The 16,947-nt window shown below is 32.3% G+C and overlaps 1 protein-coding gene across 1 annotated transcript in view; it reads right to left on the bottom strand.

Moving 5' to 3' along the window:
* Positions 1 to 16,947, bottom strand: part of LOC148599875 (vacuolar protein sorting-associated protein 8 homolog) — a 72,831-nt gene that overhangs the window by 17,940 nt on the left and 37,944 nt on the right. Inside the window, exons 23-35 of the mRNA XM_088559684.1 lie at positions 16,768 to 16,840; positions 14,440 to 14,485; positions 13,878 to 13,951; positions 13,321 to 13,355; positions 11,659 to 11,725; positions 9,719 to 9,811; positions 9,107 to 9,246; positions 7,467 to 7,551; positions 6,318 to 6,416; positions 5,284 to 5,423; positions 4,172 to 4,328; positions 3,628 to 3,717; positions 1,853 to 1,913 (exon numbers count right to left, since the gene is read on the bottom strand). Coding sequence (XP_088415810.1) covers positions 1,853 to 1,913; positions 3,628 to 3,717; positions 4,172 to 4,328; positions 5,284 to 5,423; positions 6,318 to 6,416; positions 7,467 to 7,551; positions 9,107 to 9,246; positions 9,719 to 9,811; positions 11,659 to 11,725; positions 13,321 to 13,355; positions 13,878 to 13,951; positions 14,440 to 14,485; positions 16,768 to 16,840 — 1,160 coding nt within the window. The remainder of the gene's footprint in view (positions 1 to 1,852; positions 1,914 to 3,627; positions 3,718 to 4,171; positions 4,329 to 5,283; positions 5,424 to 6,317; positions 6,417 to 7,466; positions 7,552 to 9,106; positions 9,247 to 9,718; positions 9,812 to 11,658; positions 11,726 to 13,320; positions 13,356 to 13,877; positions 13,952 to 14,439; positions 14,486 to 16,767; positions 16,841 to 16,947) is intronic.

Here is a 16,947-nt window from a genome sequence, read left to right as displayed (position 1 = left end):
TGAAAAAGTCCGAGAGATACGATTTTTTGTTTATATGTTAAAGCATCCACATGTAGTCGAAACCAAACTCGTCCACTCGCTCTAATATTTTGTAAAAGACAGAGTATGTGATGAAATAACACAATTTTCAATTTTATCTTAAAATAACTACATAAAAAAGTTTATTTTCGATCTGAGCATGTAAGAGACTGACACAAACACCTGCTGAAGTTTGATAAAATGTCTGGCATGGGCTGTCAAAATTTCCTGACCCTTGATCCTAACCCTAACCTATCCCTATGCTAATCCTAATCCTAACCCTAACCCTAACCTCTAACCCTAACCATTTCCTAACCTTTAACAAACTGTATTTTGGTGTGTATAGTGTGCATTTATGTATTGTGCTCAATGCAATTTTGAAGGTCTAAATGTGTGAAAAAAAGAAGTTTTTTTAGACTTAGGTTACAGTAAAATTTTGTAAGACCAAAAAATCAATATTTTGCATTTGATCGGTCAATTTATTTACCATACTTTGATGCGGTATTTCCTACGAACATGTAAAGGAAAGAAACTTCTATGCAGACTAAAACATCATGTAATGATGTATGAAATGGCTTATAAAACAAAATCAAAAGTCTGGAAAATCGGACATTTTTGGTTTTGGTTGTAACTCAAATTCCACAATTTTTCATTTAAAAACATACTTTTAAGAAAGAAAATAGTAAAAAACAATCAAAATAAGTATCAGAATAATCATTTTCAGCTGTAAAAGCATTTGATAAGGAGGGTTTGACAAAAAAGGAATTAGTTACTTTTAGGTTTTTAATTGTTTCATATTAATTTCTAACCATGCTTTATAAGGAGAAAATATTGTACAACCTTTGTTTGAAAGTCTGAAAAAAAATATCACTGAAAATGTAATACTTAAAAATGTATTTGATAATTAGATAAAATTACTTTCAGTAGCATTTCACTTCCGGTTTGTTTGTTTACAATACACAATGTCTTTTCATGTACAAAAACCTTTTAATTTCATGGCCAATTTTTATGTATTTATGTATAATATATGCCCCCATGTTTTGGAAATAATTTTTATGTAAAAATGTGTGCATAATACACACGAAAATATGGTATGATAATCATGTGACTATCATATGATAATTATGCTTGATGATCATGTGTAAACTGAAATATATGGTGCTCAATTTATATGATAATCATATGATGCAAACCATACGACTATCATGTGTGGTACATTTGCCTGTGCAACCCTAACCCTAACCTTAACCCATAACTCTAAACCTCTAACACTTCCCTCACCCTAACCTTAAAAAGGAACAAATGCTATTCAATTTATCATCAAATATTTGGTTCAAAATAAAAAGTAGGAGTGTGACCCTAAAACAAAATAGAAATACTATGAGCAAGCTTTAAAAGGACATCATCTTCCCATCTTGACTGTAAAAAATAATAAGCCCATAAGCTGGATTATCTCCCTTTCCAGGTATCTTAGAAAGAATAAATGCCATTTTGGTTCACTTCTTATTCATTTTAATTTGTTAAAAATTTTGCATAAAATTACTATGTATTTGTAGAAAGAGGGGGTTCATAGAAATCATTGTCTGTCATCTATCTATATCTCAAGCAACTCTTCCTAAACTGCTCAAAGGATAATGTAACAGTACAGTATATTTATTGTACTAAAAAGTTATGATTAACATTAACTAATCACAAATAATTTGAACTCATTTTTGTTCATTCAGTATCAAACATGTATACATGTTGTATTATCTATGAATACAATAGTGAATTTGTCCATACCTTTTTATACAGGTCATATTATCTATGAATACAATAGTGAATATGTCCATACCTTTTTCTTTATTTCCTGATTGCATCACATCCACGAAAGTTTTCAGTTTGGATTGTAATTTCTAAAAATTTAAATGGCAATAAATATTGGCCAATAATGGATCCAAATACAATAAATATAACAAATACTGTATGTTATGTAAAGCAAAGCAAATCAGACATAGTTATAATTTTACAAATAAATACATATATGCTCATATACAATGTATAACACTGATTGCATAGGTAATCCATTTGAGACAGAAAATAGTTTAACTTATCTCCCTTTGATTAGGGTAGCCAGAAACTTTGATGCTCTAGAATCTGCATTCTTTCACCACTTCATTATCACCGACATGTTTTAATTTATAAAAACTGGTGTTTCTTGTTGAAAATCAAGAATATTTTTTGTAATTTTCAGCTATGCATTTGCATGTGACTTTATGCTTACCATGTATGTATTGTAAAAAATAAATTCTGTAAATTCAGAAATTTTTGCGTGCATTTATTTTTGCAATTTCAGTAACCCTGACATAATTGCAAGGTTTAATTTTTGTGACACCCGTAAATATAAATGTGAATTTTAAATGCGTGCATTTCTATAAAAATTACTATTTTCCTGTGTGGTTTTCATCAATTCGTTAGCATTGTCCTTGACGATCGAAATACACATCATGTTGACAAAACATTACCTGAGACCTAGAAACGTTGCTCACTCTTTAAACATCCTTTGATTTCATGCCGACTTTGGGGATCTAGAAACTCAATAATCATCATGTGTTATTTGATTCAAAAGGTCGGAAATGTATTTGGTGTCCGGCTTGGGTGATACAGAATAACCACTTCAGTCAAAACAAAATATAGACCAGATTAATTAAAATATTAACAATCGTAATTAGTTATTAGATTTAAATTGGCTTCTCTCTTTCTTTCATGTGCACAAGCTGGAATCTATTTATAGAATTCCTTGAATAGAAATGTAGGCTTGTAAAATGTTATTATAAAAACAAGACAAAACAAAACAAAGCCAACGTACAACACCTAAATAAAACAAAGCATACAAATAAAACAAAAAACAAAAAAAAAGAAAAACACAAACACCTGTACAAGCAAACATTATAGAAACGTTTTAAAGGTACTGGAAACAAACAAACAAGTAAAATAAAGAAAGGCTTGAAAAAAAGAACAAGAATAAAGTGACGAGAGAAACTTCGTATCTGTTGTTAAACACGTTCCAGTTTAAGCTGACATTCAACATAATAAAAGTGTCATCAGCTGTCCAAGTTTTAGGACACACAATATAAAATCATTTAATTTCATCATCCACCTTTAGTTTCTTACTTATCAACAATAAAGAGTGTTAATTAATGTCACATGGCTTCATCATCTCGAACGGAAATTGTTATATAAACATTACCTGTAATGAGCCTCGTCTGCCTATTTACCTGTAGGCCATGGGAGATAATCAAAATATATTGTCTGGTAATTCGAAGTAATGAAGGAATGTGAAGTTTAATTATTGCGATCGTCAACCAGTCACATTTTTCGCAAAAATTTCTGAATTTACAGTATTGACAAGGGTTTGAGGAGAGTTTCTCTATTCTCTAACCTCTATTCTAAGATAATACAAAATGCTCCCTGTAGGATACTAGCGAGAGTTTCTCTATTTTCTTACCGCTAAGATAATACCAAATGCTCCCTGTAGGATACTGACGAGAGTTTCTCTATTTTCTTATCTCTAAGATAATACCAAATGCTCCCTGTAGGATACTGGCGAGAGTTTCTCTATTTTCTTACCTCTAAGATAATACCAAATGCTCCCTGTATATCTCCCGCCTTCTCTAATAAAAAGGCAGTTGCTTCTGACAGTTTGTGTTTTCTACAGATCTATAACAGATAAATACAAAGACAAATTAATTGGTAATACAAAGAGGAAAAGTCACTTCAATTTTTTTTTGCTTAAAACAGACATTAAAATATTTAGTATCTGAAAACTCACGAAATATTGTGGTAAAAACACATTGCATTAAAGAAATTTTTTCATAGTGACTAACTCATAACAAAAAACTAAACACAAAAATTTCAGAATATTATACACTATGTTTAAATTTAATTTTTTTAAATTAACTGTGAAGATTATTTCTCTCTATATCTTTGTACCAAAGACTCATTTTTAAAGTACATTTGCTATGTTTAAGAATTGACTTCGTAAAGTTTAACATGGTCTTTCATTATCTTTTTTCCAAAATGTTAAAAGCTTTCACATTGCAAAAAATTCTTTACAAAATGCAAATATATCTCAAATTAAATTCTTCCCAAAACTACAAAGAGGAGTTCAGACCTGCAAAGATTGTTCCAGTCTGTAGCCTTCATTCATCTTGATGTAGTTAAGAACTTCATTGGGTCTAAACTGACACATCAGGTCTATGAATAACTCAAACACCTGGGGCTGTATGTTAATACCTCGGTCCTGGTGGATGGCACTAGAGCCAGCATCTCTGCAAAATTTGTACCATTTAATAAAGTTAAAAACAACTTAAGAAATTTGAATATTTCCAGTAGTAAATTATTAGTTACGGTCAACAGAAACATTTTAACAGAGCTTTTACTTCTTCCTTACATATATGCCTCTTCAACTCTTTGTTAAAAATGAGTTTACTTTTCCTGGCTGATACATTTGTTCCAGTCTCCAATATGTACAATACATTTGTTCCAGTCTCAACGGCTCATAGTTTTCCTTTCCTTGTTTGTCTACCCCGGACTTGACTTTTTATGAGCAACTCAGCGGGTGTTTCTAGAAAAGCAGAGGACACTTACCCTACCAGTGCACCTGGTCCATGCTTCCAGCTTTTAGTGGAGTCTGAGTAGCTCATTTGCTTTTGTTACTTTGTAAATAAGATTTTATTACTTTATGTTCTTTGTTGTGTATGTTGGTTTTCCATGTCTGGTCTTTGTCCCTGGATTGCATTCTTTTGATTACCGCTATAACATTGGTTCCCTTGATTACATTTCCAATATGTACAATACAATTGCTCCAGTCATTCTCCAATATGTACAATACAATTGCTCCAGTCATTCTCCAATATGTATGATACATTTGTTCCAGTCTCCAATATATACGATACATTTGCTCCAGTCATTCTCCAATATGTACGATACATTTGCTCCAGTCATTCTCCAATATGTACGATACATTTATTCTAGTCTATTATCCAGTATGTACGATATATTTGCTACAGTCAGTGTCCAGTAGGTGTGATACATTTGTTTCAGTCTTTCTCTAACATGTATGATACATTATTTGACATGTTAAATGTATATTTTCCTAGGTTCATGTTAATAATATAGCTGTGGAATAAAGATCTAACTGTGGTTTCTTTTCAAACAAATATGTGTTTGGTTGTCAAGACAGCACAAATCACCTGTTCATATTATTGTAAGAATATTACTTACTTGCATGACATAACACCTTGTAGGAATTCAAACAAAACTGAAGGACTATCTTGCAACTGTTTACATATATCACCAAGATTACTAGCAAAACAACCAATCACCATCTGAGCTGCTTGTTTACAATCTATGGAAACCAGTTCCTGTAACCAAAGTAATTACTTTCTTTTGAGAAATGTGACCTTCTGTTTGATAGTTCAATAGTATTTCACTCATAAACAGCTAATTATTTGCAATGTATCCTCTCATTAGCAGTTACTATAAATAAAATACCAAAAACTATTTCGAAATTCATTTCTATGATGTGTGTATAGACAAATGGAAAAAAGAACAGACAGTGTGTTGAAGAGTCTGAATCACTCACCTGGCAAACCATGCCTTATTAACTAAGTAAGGGTATCATGCTTTGTTACCATGTATGACAAAAAATTTATGAAAAAGAACACATATTGACGAATTTTGTCCTTTCGACGGAGTACCTAAGGCACTGCAAAATGTTGGAAATGCCTTCTAAGTGTTTTAGAACCTTTTGGGCATTTAGTCCCCCTATGCCTTATTATTCCACTGGATCCGAGGGGACATTAGCCCAGTATACATTTGCTGAAAAAGAATATAAAATAAAGTTAAATCATAGCTATACAAAATTTTCATCATCATTATTCTACTGAAACCATGTTTACAATATAACCAAATATCGTTGACATCAAAGCTAGTATGAAAATTTGTAAGAAAATGTTAGCCATTTTGAAAATGGTCGCCCAGAAGAAACTTTCATCATCAACTTAGAATACCATGTTTCCCAAATATACATCCAGCGTACCAAAGCACATATACATCCAGCTTACCAAAGCATATATACACCCAGCATTCCTAAGCATATATACATGTACATGTATATCCAGCATACCAATACACCTATACATCCAGCATGGAAAAGCACATACAGTATACACCCAGCACACTTTACCATATATACATATCGTGTACTAAGGCACACCAAACATTTATTTTCATTGATTTACTATTATTTAACAAACCTGTAAATTACTGAGAGCTTCCTTCTTCAGTGCCTGTTTTTCCTCCATGGAATATCTTTCACTATTCAGTATACTAGTGATATAGCTAAAGGAGTGATACTATAAAAGACAACAACATATCAGGTATCAGTTGTATTGACCTATAATCTTTCTTACAAAAAGTAAAATAGGGCTGATACATGTAAGGTGGAATCCATGCTAAAGTTAATTGTACATTTTATTTCGATGGTTGTTCAATGGATGTTCCCCCACCTCTTCACTTCGATATATACAGATCTTAACATTGAGTAAGAAATGACTCTAAAGTCAAGTCAAAACATATAAATCTTCTACATTTAATACCTATTACAAATGTCCCAACTACAGGTAAATCATTTGGAATAAAGATAATACCCGTTACAAATGTCCCAACTACAGATAAATCATTTAGAATAAAGGTAATACCTGTTACAAATGTCCAAACTACAGGTAAATCATTTGGAATAAAGGTAATACGTATTACAAATGTCCCAACTACAGGTAAATCGTTTGGAATAACATTAATACCGGTTACAAATGTCCCAACTACAGGTAAATCTTTTGGAATAAAGGTAATTCATTTGGAATAAGAGTAATGCATGTTACAAATGTCCCAACTACAGGTAAATCATTTGGAATAAAGGTTATACCTGTTACAAATGTCCCAACTACAGGTAAATCATTTAGAATAAAGGTAATACCTATTACAAATGTCCCAACTACAGGTAAATCGTTTGGAATAACATTAATACCGGTTACAAATGTCCCAACTACAGGTAAATCATTTGGAATAACATTGATACCGGTTACAAATGTCCCAACTACAGGTAAATCTTTAGGAATAAAGGTAATTCATTTAGAATAATGCATGTTATAAATGTCCCAACTACAGGTAAATCATTTGGAATAATAGTAGAACCTGATTTAAATTTTCAAACTACATGTATAAATTTTTCCATCAATACTGTATTAACTTCAATCTGATAAACTTGTGAAAAACATAATATTTCATTTAAAAGATCAGCCATTATTTTCATACCAAAACTAAATAAGTACATTATTCATCCATTTGACTTCCCTCAATAGATAACATCAACCATATGCATTAATGCATGTATATTTTATTGTTACCTTTCTGGCATAATCTCTCAGGTAGCAGGATAAAATCTTATCGTATTGTCTCCTCTTTTCATACAACATCTCACACACTCGATAACTGTAAAAAGAAACCACAACTTCAACATACACAATAAACAACTGAGGCTCAATACAACCTTGTACCCTTATATCTTAGTGTTCAAAGTCTCATAACTCTGAAACAACTAAAGGCTCTAAAGTCCCCTGCTCACCTGGCCATCGTAAGCAAAGTCTCATAACTCGGAAACAACTATACTTGACGTCACATACAGCACATTTTCGAATTGAAGCTCTACTTTTTAAACCGTCAGGACTTACCGCTAGAGTCGTCTCTCTTTTATTTAATCTGAAACTAGTTCGCATATATGCATGAGGTGTTAGTACCAACGAGTCGCTTATTGGCTTAAATCGTGTGTAACAAATCCTTATGGGAAAATCCACTACTAATATCCACCATGTTGGTTCTTACGGGATGATTTGTTTACAAATGAAGTTCGTAAGTTCCCATCGAATTCCGGTGACAATCATCTGCTTGATCAACTTCTTGGTATTGTACGTTGTTCGTGTAAAATAAATCTGGTTGCTTGTTTGTTGTTTGTTGGGATTTAACACCCGAGCAGCAATATCTCAGCTATATTCAGTCGAAAAAAAATAAATCTGAGACATCCGAACTAACGCCAAAATGCATTCTGGGTTCATCAGTTTTTGGACAAACCATTTAAACATAAACAACATCTCTTAGCAACCCGATCACTGTAAACATGGCCGACTTTTGACAATGTAAATATTGGGACCAAGAATTAAAATCTCACTGGAATTTTAAAATTCAATGTTTAGGGAGTACCTGTTTAACTAAACGAATGATCAAGTCATTTAAGACAATTTAAAGGATGATAGGTGTGAATAAAGTCATAGAAAATATTTTTATTCAAATTTAAACAGTATCTTATTTATGTGAATCTAAAGTCACCTGTTCACCTGGCTACCATAACTCATAAGTCTCATAACTCTGAAACAACTAAAGGCTCTAAAGTCACTAGCTCACCTGGCTCCCATAAAAAAAAATCAAAAGTTTTTTTTTCTGAAGTCTGTCTAGTGGAGAATATGTTTGAGGAAATGTTGACAACATAAGCCAAGTGATGGAAATAGCTCACATAGCCTATGGCTGCCAGATGAGCTTAAAATTAGGAAATAGTGAAAAACAAGAAGGATCTACCTAAAATAAATTGAAATTAAATTTACTTAAATCATTTTGGAGTGATTAGATTTTGTATAGACATATGAACCATAATATGTCAGTAAAAAGATAGGTACAAAAAATTTCACCTCAATATCATAAAAATCGTCAAATTATTTCTTTTAGTTGACATATAAATATTTAGGATTCTGCAATACAACACTTATCACATTTGTCAACCAGTCAAAATACACATGTAGTAGTTGATCTCATACATTTGCCCTCAGACTTTAGAATAGTTAAAGAAAATGAACCCAAACTATACAACATTATAGTCAGAAAGATTGATACGATATACTTACAATTAAACTTTACAACATTATAGTCAGAAAGATTGATACGATATACTTACAATTAAACTTAACAACATTATAGTCAGAAAGATTTATATATTTACAATTTAGCATTCTCTACAAGATAAAGAAGTCTTTCTTCATCAATCTGTACCAGACCACCAGCTCTCAGTAACTCCATCAATGCTTGTTGTCTTTCTTCGTGTCTAGATTCATCATCTGGGTTGGAAAGGAACTCAAGGACCTGGGAAAAATAAACATATTATGTGAGTAGGATAGGAACTCAAGGACCCTGGAAAAATAAACAAATTTTGTGGGTATGATAGGAACTCAAGGACCTGGGAAAATTTAACAGAGATTTTGTGGGTATGATAGGAACTCAAGGACCTGGGAAAATTTAACAGAGATTTTGTGGGTTGGATAGGAACTCAAAACCTGGGAAAAGTTAACAGAGATTTTGTAGTTTGTATAGGAACTCAAGGACCTGGTAAAAATCAACAGAGATATTGTGGATTAGATAGGAACTCAAGGACCTGCAAGAAATGACAAATGTGAGTTGGATAGGAACTCAATTACCTTGGAAAATTAACAGAGATTATGTGGGTTGGATAGGAACTCAAGGACCTGGGAACATTAACAGAGATAATGTGGATTGAATAGCATTGTTGTTAGTAGTGTCCTTTTTTGTACAAAAGAAAGTCAAATAAAATATAAACCTGTTCAAACAATACTTTGTTGACTTGTATGGTATTTTCATGACGAGCCATCTGTCTGGCCAGGAATGTGAAGAGGATACCCACTTGTGTAGGCTGAAAAATAAAAATCATTGAGCACATAATTCTCATGACGAACTATCTATCTGGCCAGGAATGTAAAGAGAATACCCAACTGTGTAGGATAAAAAATAAAAAATCATTGAGCACATAATTCTCATGACGAGCCATCTGTCTGGCCAGGAATGTAAAGAGGATACCCAATTATTCAGGCTGAAAAATAAAAATCATTGAGCACATAATTCTCATGATGAGCCATCTGTCTGGCCAGGAATGTAAAGAGGATACCCAATTGTTCAATCTGAAAAATAAAAATCATTGAGCACATAATTCTCATGACGAACTATCTATCTGGCCAGGAATGTAAAGAGGATACCCAACTGTGTAGGATGAAAAATAAAAAAATCATTGAGCAGATAATTCTCATGACGAGCCATCTGTCTGGCCAGGTATGTAAAGAGGATACCCAATTGTTCAGGCTGAAAAATAAAAATCATTGAGCACATAATTCTCATGACGAGCCATCTGTCTGGCCAGGAATGTAAAGAGGATACCCAATTGTTCAGGCTGAAAAATAAAATCATTGAGCACATAATTCTCATGATGAGCCATCTGTCTGGCCAGAAATGTAAAGGATACCCATTTGTGTAGGTTGAAAAATAAAAATCATTGAGCACATAATACATGTAGTTATCTACACTTGAACATGTATGCACATTTGTTTGTATGTAAATTTGTACCTGTACATGTATGTATATTTGTATTTTTGTTTATATGTACATTTTTACTTGTATGTACATTTTAACATGTATATACATTTGTTTGTATGTACATTTGTTTGTAAGTACTTTTGTTTGAATGTACATTTGTACGTGTATGCATTTTGAGCTTATCAATCGAGTGGAAGCCAAGATTTTTGTGATAAAAATTTTCTCTATCATTCCATATAGTGAAAAATGGCAAAGTCTAACAAAACAGGAAGTTGATAAAGGGCAGAAAAATGGTTTACATGGTATCTCCCATCTATATAAAGCCACACACCAAATTGAAATCACTCCATCCACTGACAGCAGAGAAAATTGTAAAACATTTGGACACACAAACAATTAAGTAATTGAAATATACTACTATGAAGTTGCACACAATGTTGTGTACACCCCACTCATATCCCACAAAACAGAAAGTTTATATTGGGTAGCCACAACGATCATAATGTATGATAACAAGTCATATACCAAAATTGAAATCAATCCATTGAATGGAAGCTAAAACTTCTGTTACAAAACTTTCCTTGACCATTTTATGTAGTGAAAAGTGGCAAAGTCCCACATATTGGACATTCACCAAAATTTGTCACAATATAAAATTTATATCAAACCAAATACCAAATCTTAAATCAATCCATCCATTGGGAGTCGAGAACAGAAAGGCAGAATGATGGATCAACAGACAAGGTGATTCCAATTAGACACTCAATCAGATGGGGTACATCCTCTAACAATACAAATCCACCACATTTCTTTCAACTAACGACATATGCTTATCTAGCAGCATCCTGGACTGTTAAAAAAAAATCCTTTCCCTTCTCTGAGTGTATAATTTATATCTCCCACCCAAGAAAAGCTAGCAGATTGTGCTTAAAAAATAAAGGGTTCATGTACATATACTTACAGTAAATCCTACACTCTCCCCCATAACTTGAAGATATGTGTATATGTACTTACAGACAATCCTACACTCTCCACCATAACTTGAAGGTATGTGTACATATACTTACAGTAAATCCTACACTCTCCCCCATAACTTGAAGGTGTGTGTACATGTACTTACAGTAAATCCTACACTCTCCCCCATAACTTGAAGGTGTGTGTACATGTACTTACAGTAAATCCTACACTCTCCACCATAACTTGAAGTAGAATATCAACAACTTGCTGTCTTTTCTTGATTCTGTAAAAACAATAAACCACATAACTAGATCATTGTTTGTCAAAAAAATAATAGCTCAGGCTTGTTATTTAATGAAGACATAATTTTTTTTCAAATAATGTGATAATGTCTTCTAAACACACCACTACGTTGGCATTATGCAGTGTATAATGCCCTCTACATTGGCAGTATAAAGTGTATAATGATATCTAGGTTGGCAGTATACAATGTACAATGATCTCTAGGTTGGCAGTATACAGTGTATAATGATCTCTACATAGGCAGTATATAGTGTATAATGATCTCTAGGTTGGCAGTATACAGTGTATAATGATCTCTATGTAGGCAGTATACAGTGTATAATGATCACTAGGTTAGCAGCATATAGTATACAATGATCTCTATGTTGGCAGTATACAGTGTATAATGATCTCTACATTGGCAGTATACAGTGTATAATGATCTCTAAGTTGGCAGTATACAGTGTATAATGATTTATATGTAGGTAGTATACAGTGTATAATGATCTCTACGTAGGCAGTATACAGTGTATAATGATCTCTACGTAGGCAGTATATAGTGTATAATGATCTCAAGGTTGGCAGTATACAGTGTACAATGATATTTATGTAGGCAGTATATAGTATACAATTGTCTATACATTCGCAGTAGACAGTGTACAATGATCTCTATGTTGGCAGTATACAGTGTACAATGATCTCTATGTAGGCAGTATACAGTGTATAATGATCTCTAGGTTGGCAATATAGAGTGTATAATGATCTCTATGTAGGCAGTATACAGTGTACAATGATCTCTACATTGGCAGTATACAGTATATAATGATCTCTATGTAGGCAGTATACAGTGTATAATGATCTCTAGGTTGGCAATATAGAGTGTATAATGATCTCTAGGTTAGCAGTATACTGTGTACAATTATCTCTAGGTAGGCAGTATACGGTGTACAAGGATCTCTAGGTTGGCAGTAGACAGTGTATAATGATCTCTAGGTTGGCATTATACAGTGTATAATGACCTCTACATTGCCAGTAGACAGTGTAAAATGATCTCAAGGTTGGCAGTATACAGTGTACAATGATCTCTAGGTTGGCATTATACAGTGTATAATGACCTCTACATTGCCAGTAGACAGCGTAAAATGATCTCAAGGTTGGTAGTATACAGTGCATAATGATCTTTATGTTGGCAGTATACAGTGTATAATGAACTCTACATTGGCAGTATACAGTGCATAATGATCTTTATGTTGGCAGTATACAGAGTATAATGATCTCTATGTTGGCAGTATACAGTGTATAATGATCTCTATGTTGGCAGTATACAGTGCATAATGATCTTTATGTTGGCAGTATACAGAGTATAATGATCTCTATGTTGGCAGTATACAGTGTATAATGATCTCTACATTGGCAGTATACAGTGTACAATGATCTCTACATAGGCATTATACAGTGTGCAATGATCTCTAAGTTGGCACTATACAGTGTATAATGATCTCTACATTGACAGTATACAGTGTATAATGATCTCTTAGTGGGCAGTAGACAGTGTACAGTATATAGCTAAAGAATAAAATATCATAAAAAGATTACCCTTCATCTGTATTAAACTCCTCCTCTTCAAATGCCTGTAATGAAATTAAATATACATTTAAGTAAGCCTAACTATTAAAGAAAGATTATGCAATTAATATACACAATGTTGCAGTTTAAAACGAGAATATTTATAAAAAAAAAAGGATAATGTCTACTGAAGCTGAGATGAATGACCAAGATTTGCTCAAACAAATCAACCAAAGTATTTACATTCATTATACTAAACCAACCAAAGAATTTACATTTATTATACCAAACCAACCAAAGTATTTACCTTTATAACAAATCAACCAAAGTATTCATATATTTAAAAAAAAAAATCAACCTAAGTATTTACATTTATTATAAAAAAATCAACCAAAGTTTTTACATTTATAATGAATCAACCAATGTATTTACATTTATAGTAACAAATCAACCAAAGTATTTACATTTATAATAACAAATCAACCAAAGTATTCACTTTTATTAATATAAATTAACCAAAGTATTAACTGACAAACAAACAACATGAATATGGAATAACCTGATAATAGATGTTTTATTGTCCTTACCAAAGCCAGCACATTAAGGAATTCTCTGGTATCAAACTGTAGTAAAGTTCTAAGGTGAGGATAGGGAGACTCTTCTAAAAATATACAATGATATTCACGTACAGAAAAATATATCAAATTTGGTGGTAACTGGTCTCGAGACATATCACTTTTCAAAGGGTATCACATGACACATCAACACTTCATTTGGGTGGGTATAAAAATCTTTACAATAAAAAGATTACAAATGCATACCTTGTGAACTAAATTTAGGATTGTGCTCAAAACTACACTAAACCTGTCTTAGTGTTAAAAGCTTGGGAAAAAAATTGCTCTGGTTTTAAAGTTTTCATCTTGAAATCTGGGAAGATGAAGGGAGATGAAGATGGACAGATACATACCTATCAATTAAGATAAGTGACATCACATGAGTATAAGAAATGTGAATTATTAATAATTTCTTGTTAAAAAAAAGAAGATAAGCAAGATTTTATAACAATTCAATTAATTTTAATGAAACAGAAACAAAAGTTTTAATTATATAAAAGACATGCTAATGTAAAACATTAGACTTTAACATTACCTGAGGTTGGTTTCTTAGATTGCTTACTGATTATACAAACAAACATCTACAAAATAAAATTATAATCAGGGCATAAAAATACACATACTGTTCTACGATCAATGGAACATGCCATGCTACTTTTTATTGTAATTTTGTATTAGTAAACTCTTCAATCACTCAGCTGGAAAATTATGTGTCGTGAAAATGCAGTAAAAAAAAGCATAAACTTTCTTTTACAATTATATTTTTCAATTTTTTAACTTGAATATGTAGGTGTTTTTATAGCAAACCAATCATTAACAGCAAAAATTATTGAAAAAGTTTTGGATAATACTCGACAATTTATATACTACACACCAGGCTACTAAATCAAAATATAGTTGTACAGTGGATTCCACTTAATTGCATAGCCTATTTTCCAGTAAAATTATGCAAATAACCGGGCTATTCTTATAACCGAAATTACGATTTTACTGGAAGTGTGAGTTCAGGTAAGACGACGATACTGTGGATCAACCAGGGATATCACTGTTCAACATTTCTGATCTGGTATTTAATTGTTATAGACCTTCTCATTGTATTGTTCTTTTATCAATAAAAAATATTATATATTGTGTTTGTCTTGTTTATTGACCTTCTTTACGTTGTGTGTATCTATAAGTAAAACCAGGTGTTTCTCATCTATAAATAGTCAAGTAATTTCCTGACCTTTCTATGAAAGAAAATCCCATATTTCAGCCAGGATTCAGTGTAATATTCATCAACGTTTGCAGTTTCTGGGCTTTTGAAATGGTCTGTGCGTTTTTATTCCTCTATTCAATCACCATTGTACACTGATAGTTGTGTATTATACGTGTCATTGACCTCGATATATTTCTTTGAAGTGTGGATAGTATGGGGCACCTTAGGGTAGTTGAATTTCATTAGACATTGTACTGAATGAATGATGACTTTTAATTTTCGGTTGATATTTATGCCTAGTAACCCAAACTCAGTAAAAACTGTTCAGCTCATTAAAGAAAATTAAGTTTACACTGATAATCATTTGTAGTGGGAAGAATTTAAATAGGGACAAAAAATACCCCAAGCTGAACCCCAAGCCGCATCATAAGGTGATGTTTGGCATGTTGTCAGAAGTCATCGTTCACCTAGGTGCTTGTTTATTTTAATGTAATTAGAAATCATTTAAATTGTCTTTTATGTCCATTATGTTTTTAATCCATTATTAACACCTCCTGATTGATGATAATCTAGTTTTTACAACAATAAATATGGTTGACATATTTATGACCCGAAAGCTTAAAATAGAATTTGGGAAAACCTGTCTTTACCTGGATGAGGCAAAATTCTCTATGCAATAAACCGAAATGCACCTGCAAGGCCTATGCAAATAAGCGATTTTTTCCCTAATAGAATAATAGGAAATGGTTTTGTGCAGGAGAAAATTATGCTAATAACCGCAATATGCAATAAAGCGATATGTGATTAAGTAGAGTCGACTATATACAAATGAAAAATTGAAACTAAATACTTATTTATGTGGCCAATATGATTTTTTCAAAAAAGTAAAAAATGTTGATAAATAAACTTAATTTGACCTGTTTTGTCCCAGTTGACAAATAAATTATAAGTGGTTTATGATTATTCCAAAATGCACCATTGACTAAGCTTGACTGCATACATAAATCCTTGAACAAAAGGGGCAATTTCTAAATTCTGGATCTTGATTTGACACAGTCAAAGGGCAATAACTCTGACAAATCAGAGGCAGTAAATCAATATGCTCCCAGTTTTTAGTGCAGTCCAAGTTGCTCCCTTAGTTTTGTTACTTTGTATTATTTTGGTTATCTTATTATCTATGTTGTTTGTGTCTGTCCATGTCTGGTCTTTGTTTCTAGATTACTTTCTTTTGATTTCTACTAAAATCTTGGTTCTCTTGATTACTCTTCCATGATGACAGCTTTCAACGACAACAAAGACATATAACATATACAACTATTTCAGTTATTGAGTTTACTTTTAAAACTTCATTAGACTTTGAGCTGTATCATATTATTTGACTGAACCCTGTTTAGGAGCGGATCCAGTATTTTATGAAGGGGAGGCATAATTACGAGAATCAGTATAAAAGGAAACAAGGTTATGACATGTTTAATGAATGAATATGATAAATTGCCATATTCAATACAATATTTAGCAGATTACAATAGATTTTTTTTTCTTTGAGAAGTAAGGGAATAAGCCCATTACGCTCTCATCTAGACCCACCCCTGCTGTTTAGAACTACAATTCTATGATCAAGCAAATTCATAGATCATGGATAAAAATCAAACTCTGATGACTTACACTATCCTTTACATGGAAGACTTCATCATCAGGTATATCACCTAAAGGATAGGCTCTACCAGCCAAACAACAACTGAAAAGAAAACAAATGGATAAAACATGCACCAATCTTATAGTGATATAGTTTACCTATAAGTGATAGATTGATTTGTACAGTCAGAAATACACATCACACACATT

Source organism: Perna viridis, chromosome 13 (genome assembly GCF_037379345.1).
Source record: "Perna viridis isolate PV_CMFRI_1.1 ecotype Kerala chromosome 13, ASM3737934v1, whole genome shotgun sequence".
In the NCBI taxonomy this organism is placed as follows: Eukaryota; Metazoa; Mollusca; class Bivalvia; order Mytilida; family Mytilidae; genus Perna; species Perna viridis.
This window is presented reverse-complemented; position numbering and strand designations above follow the sequence as displayed.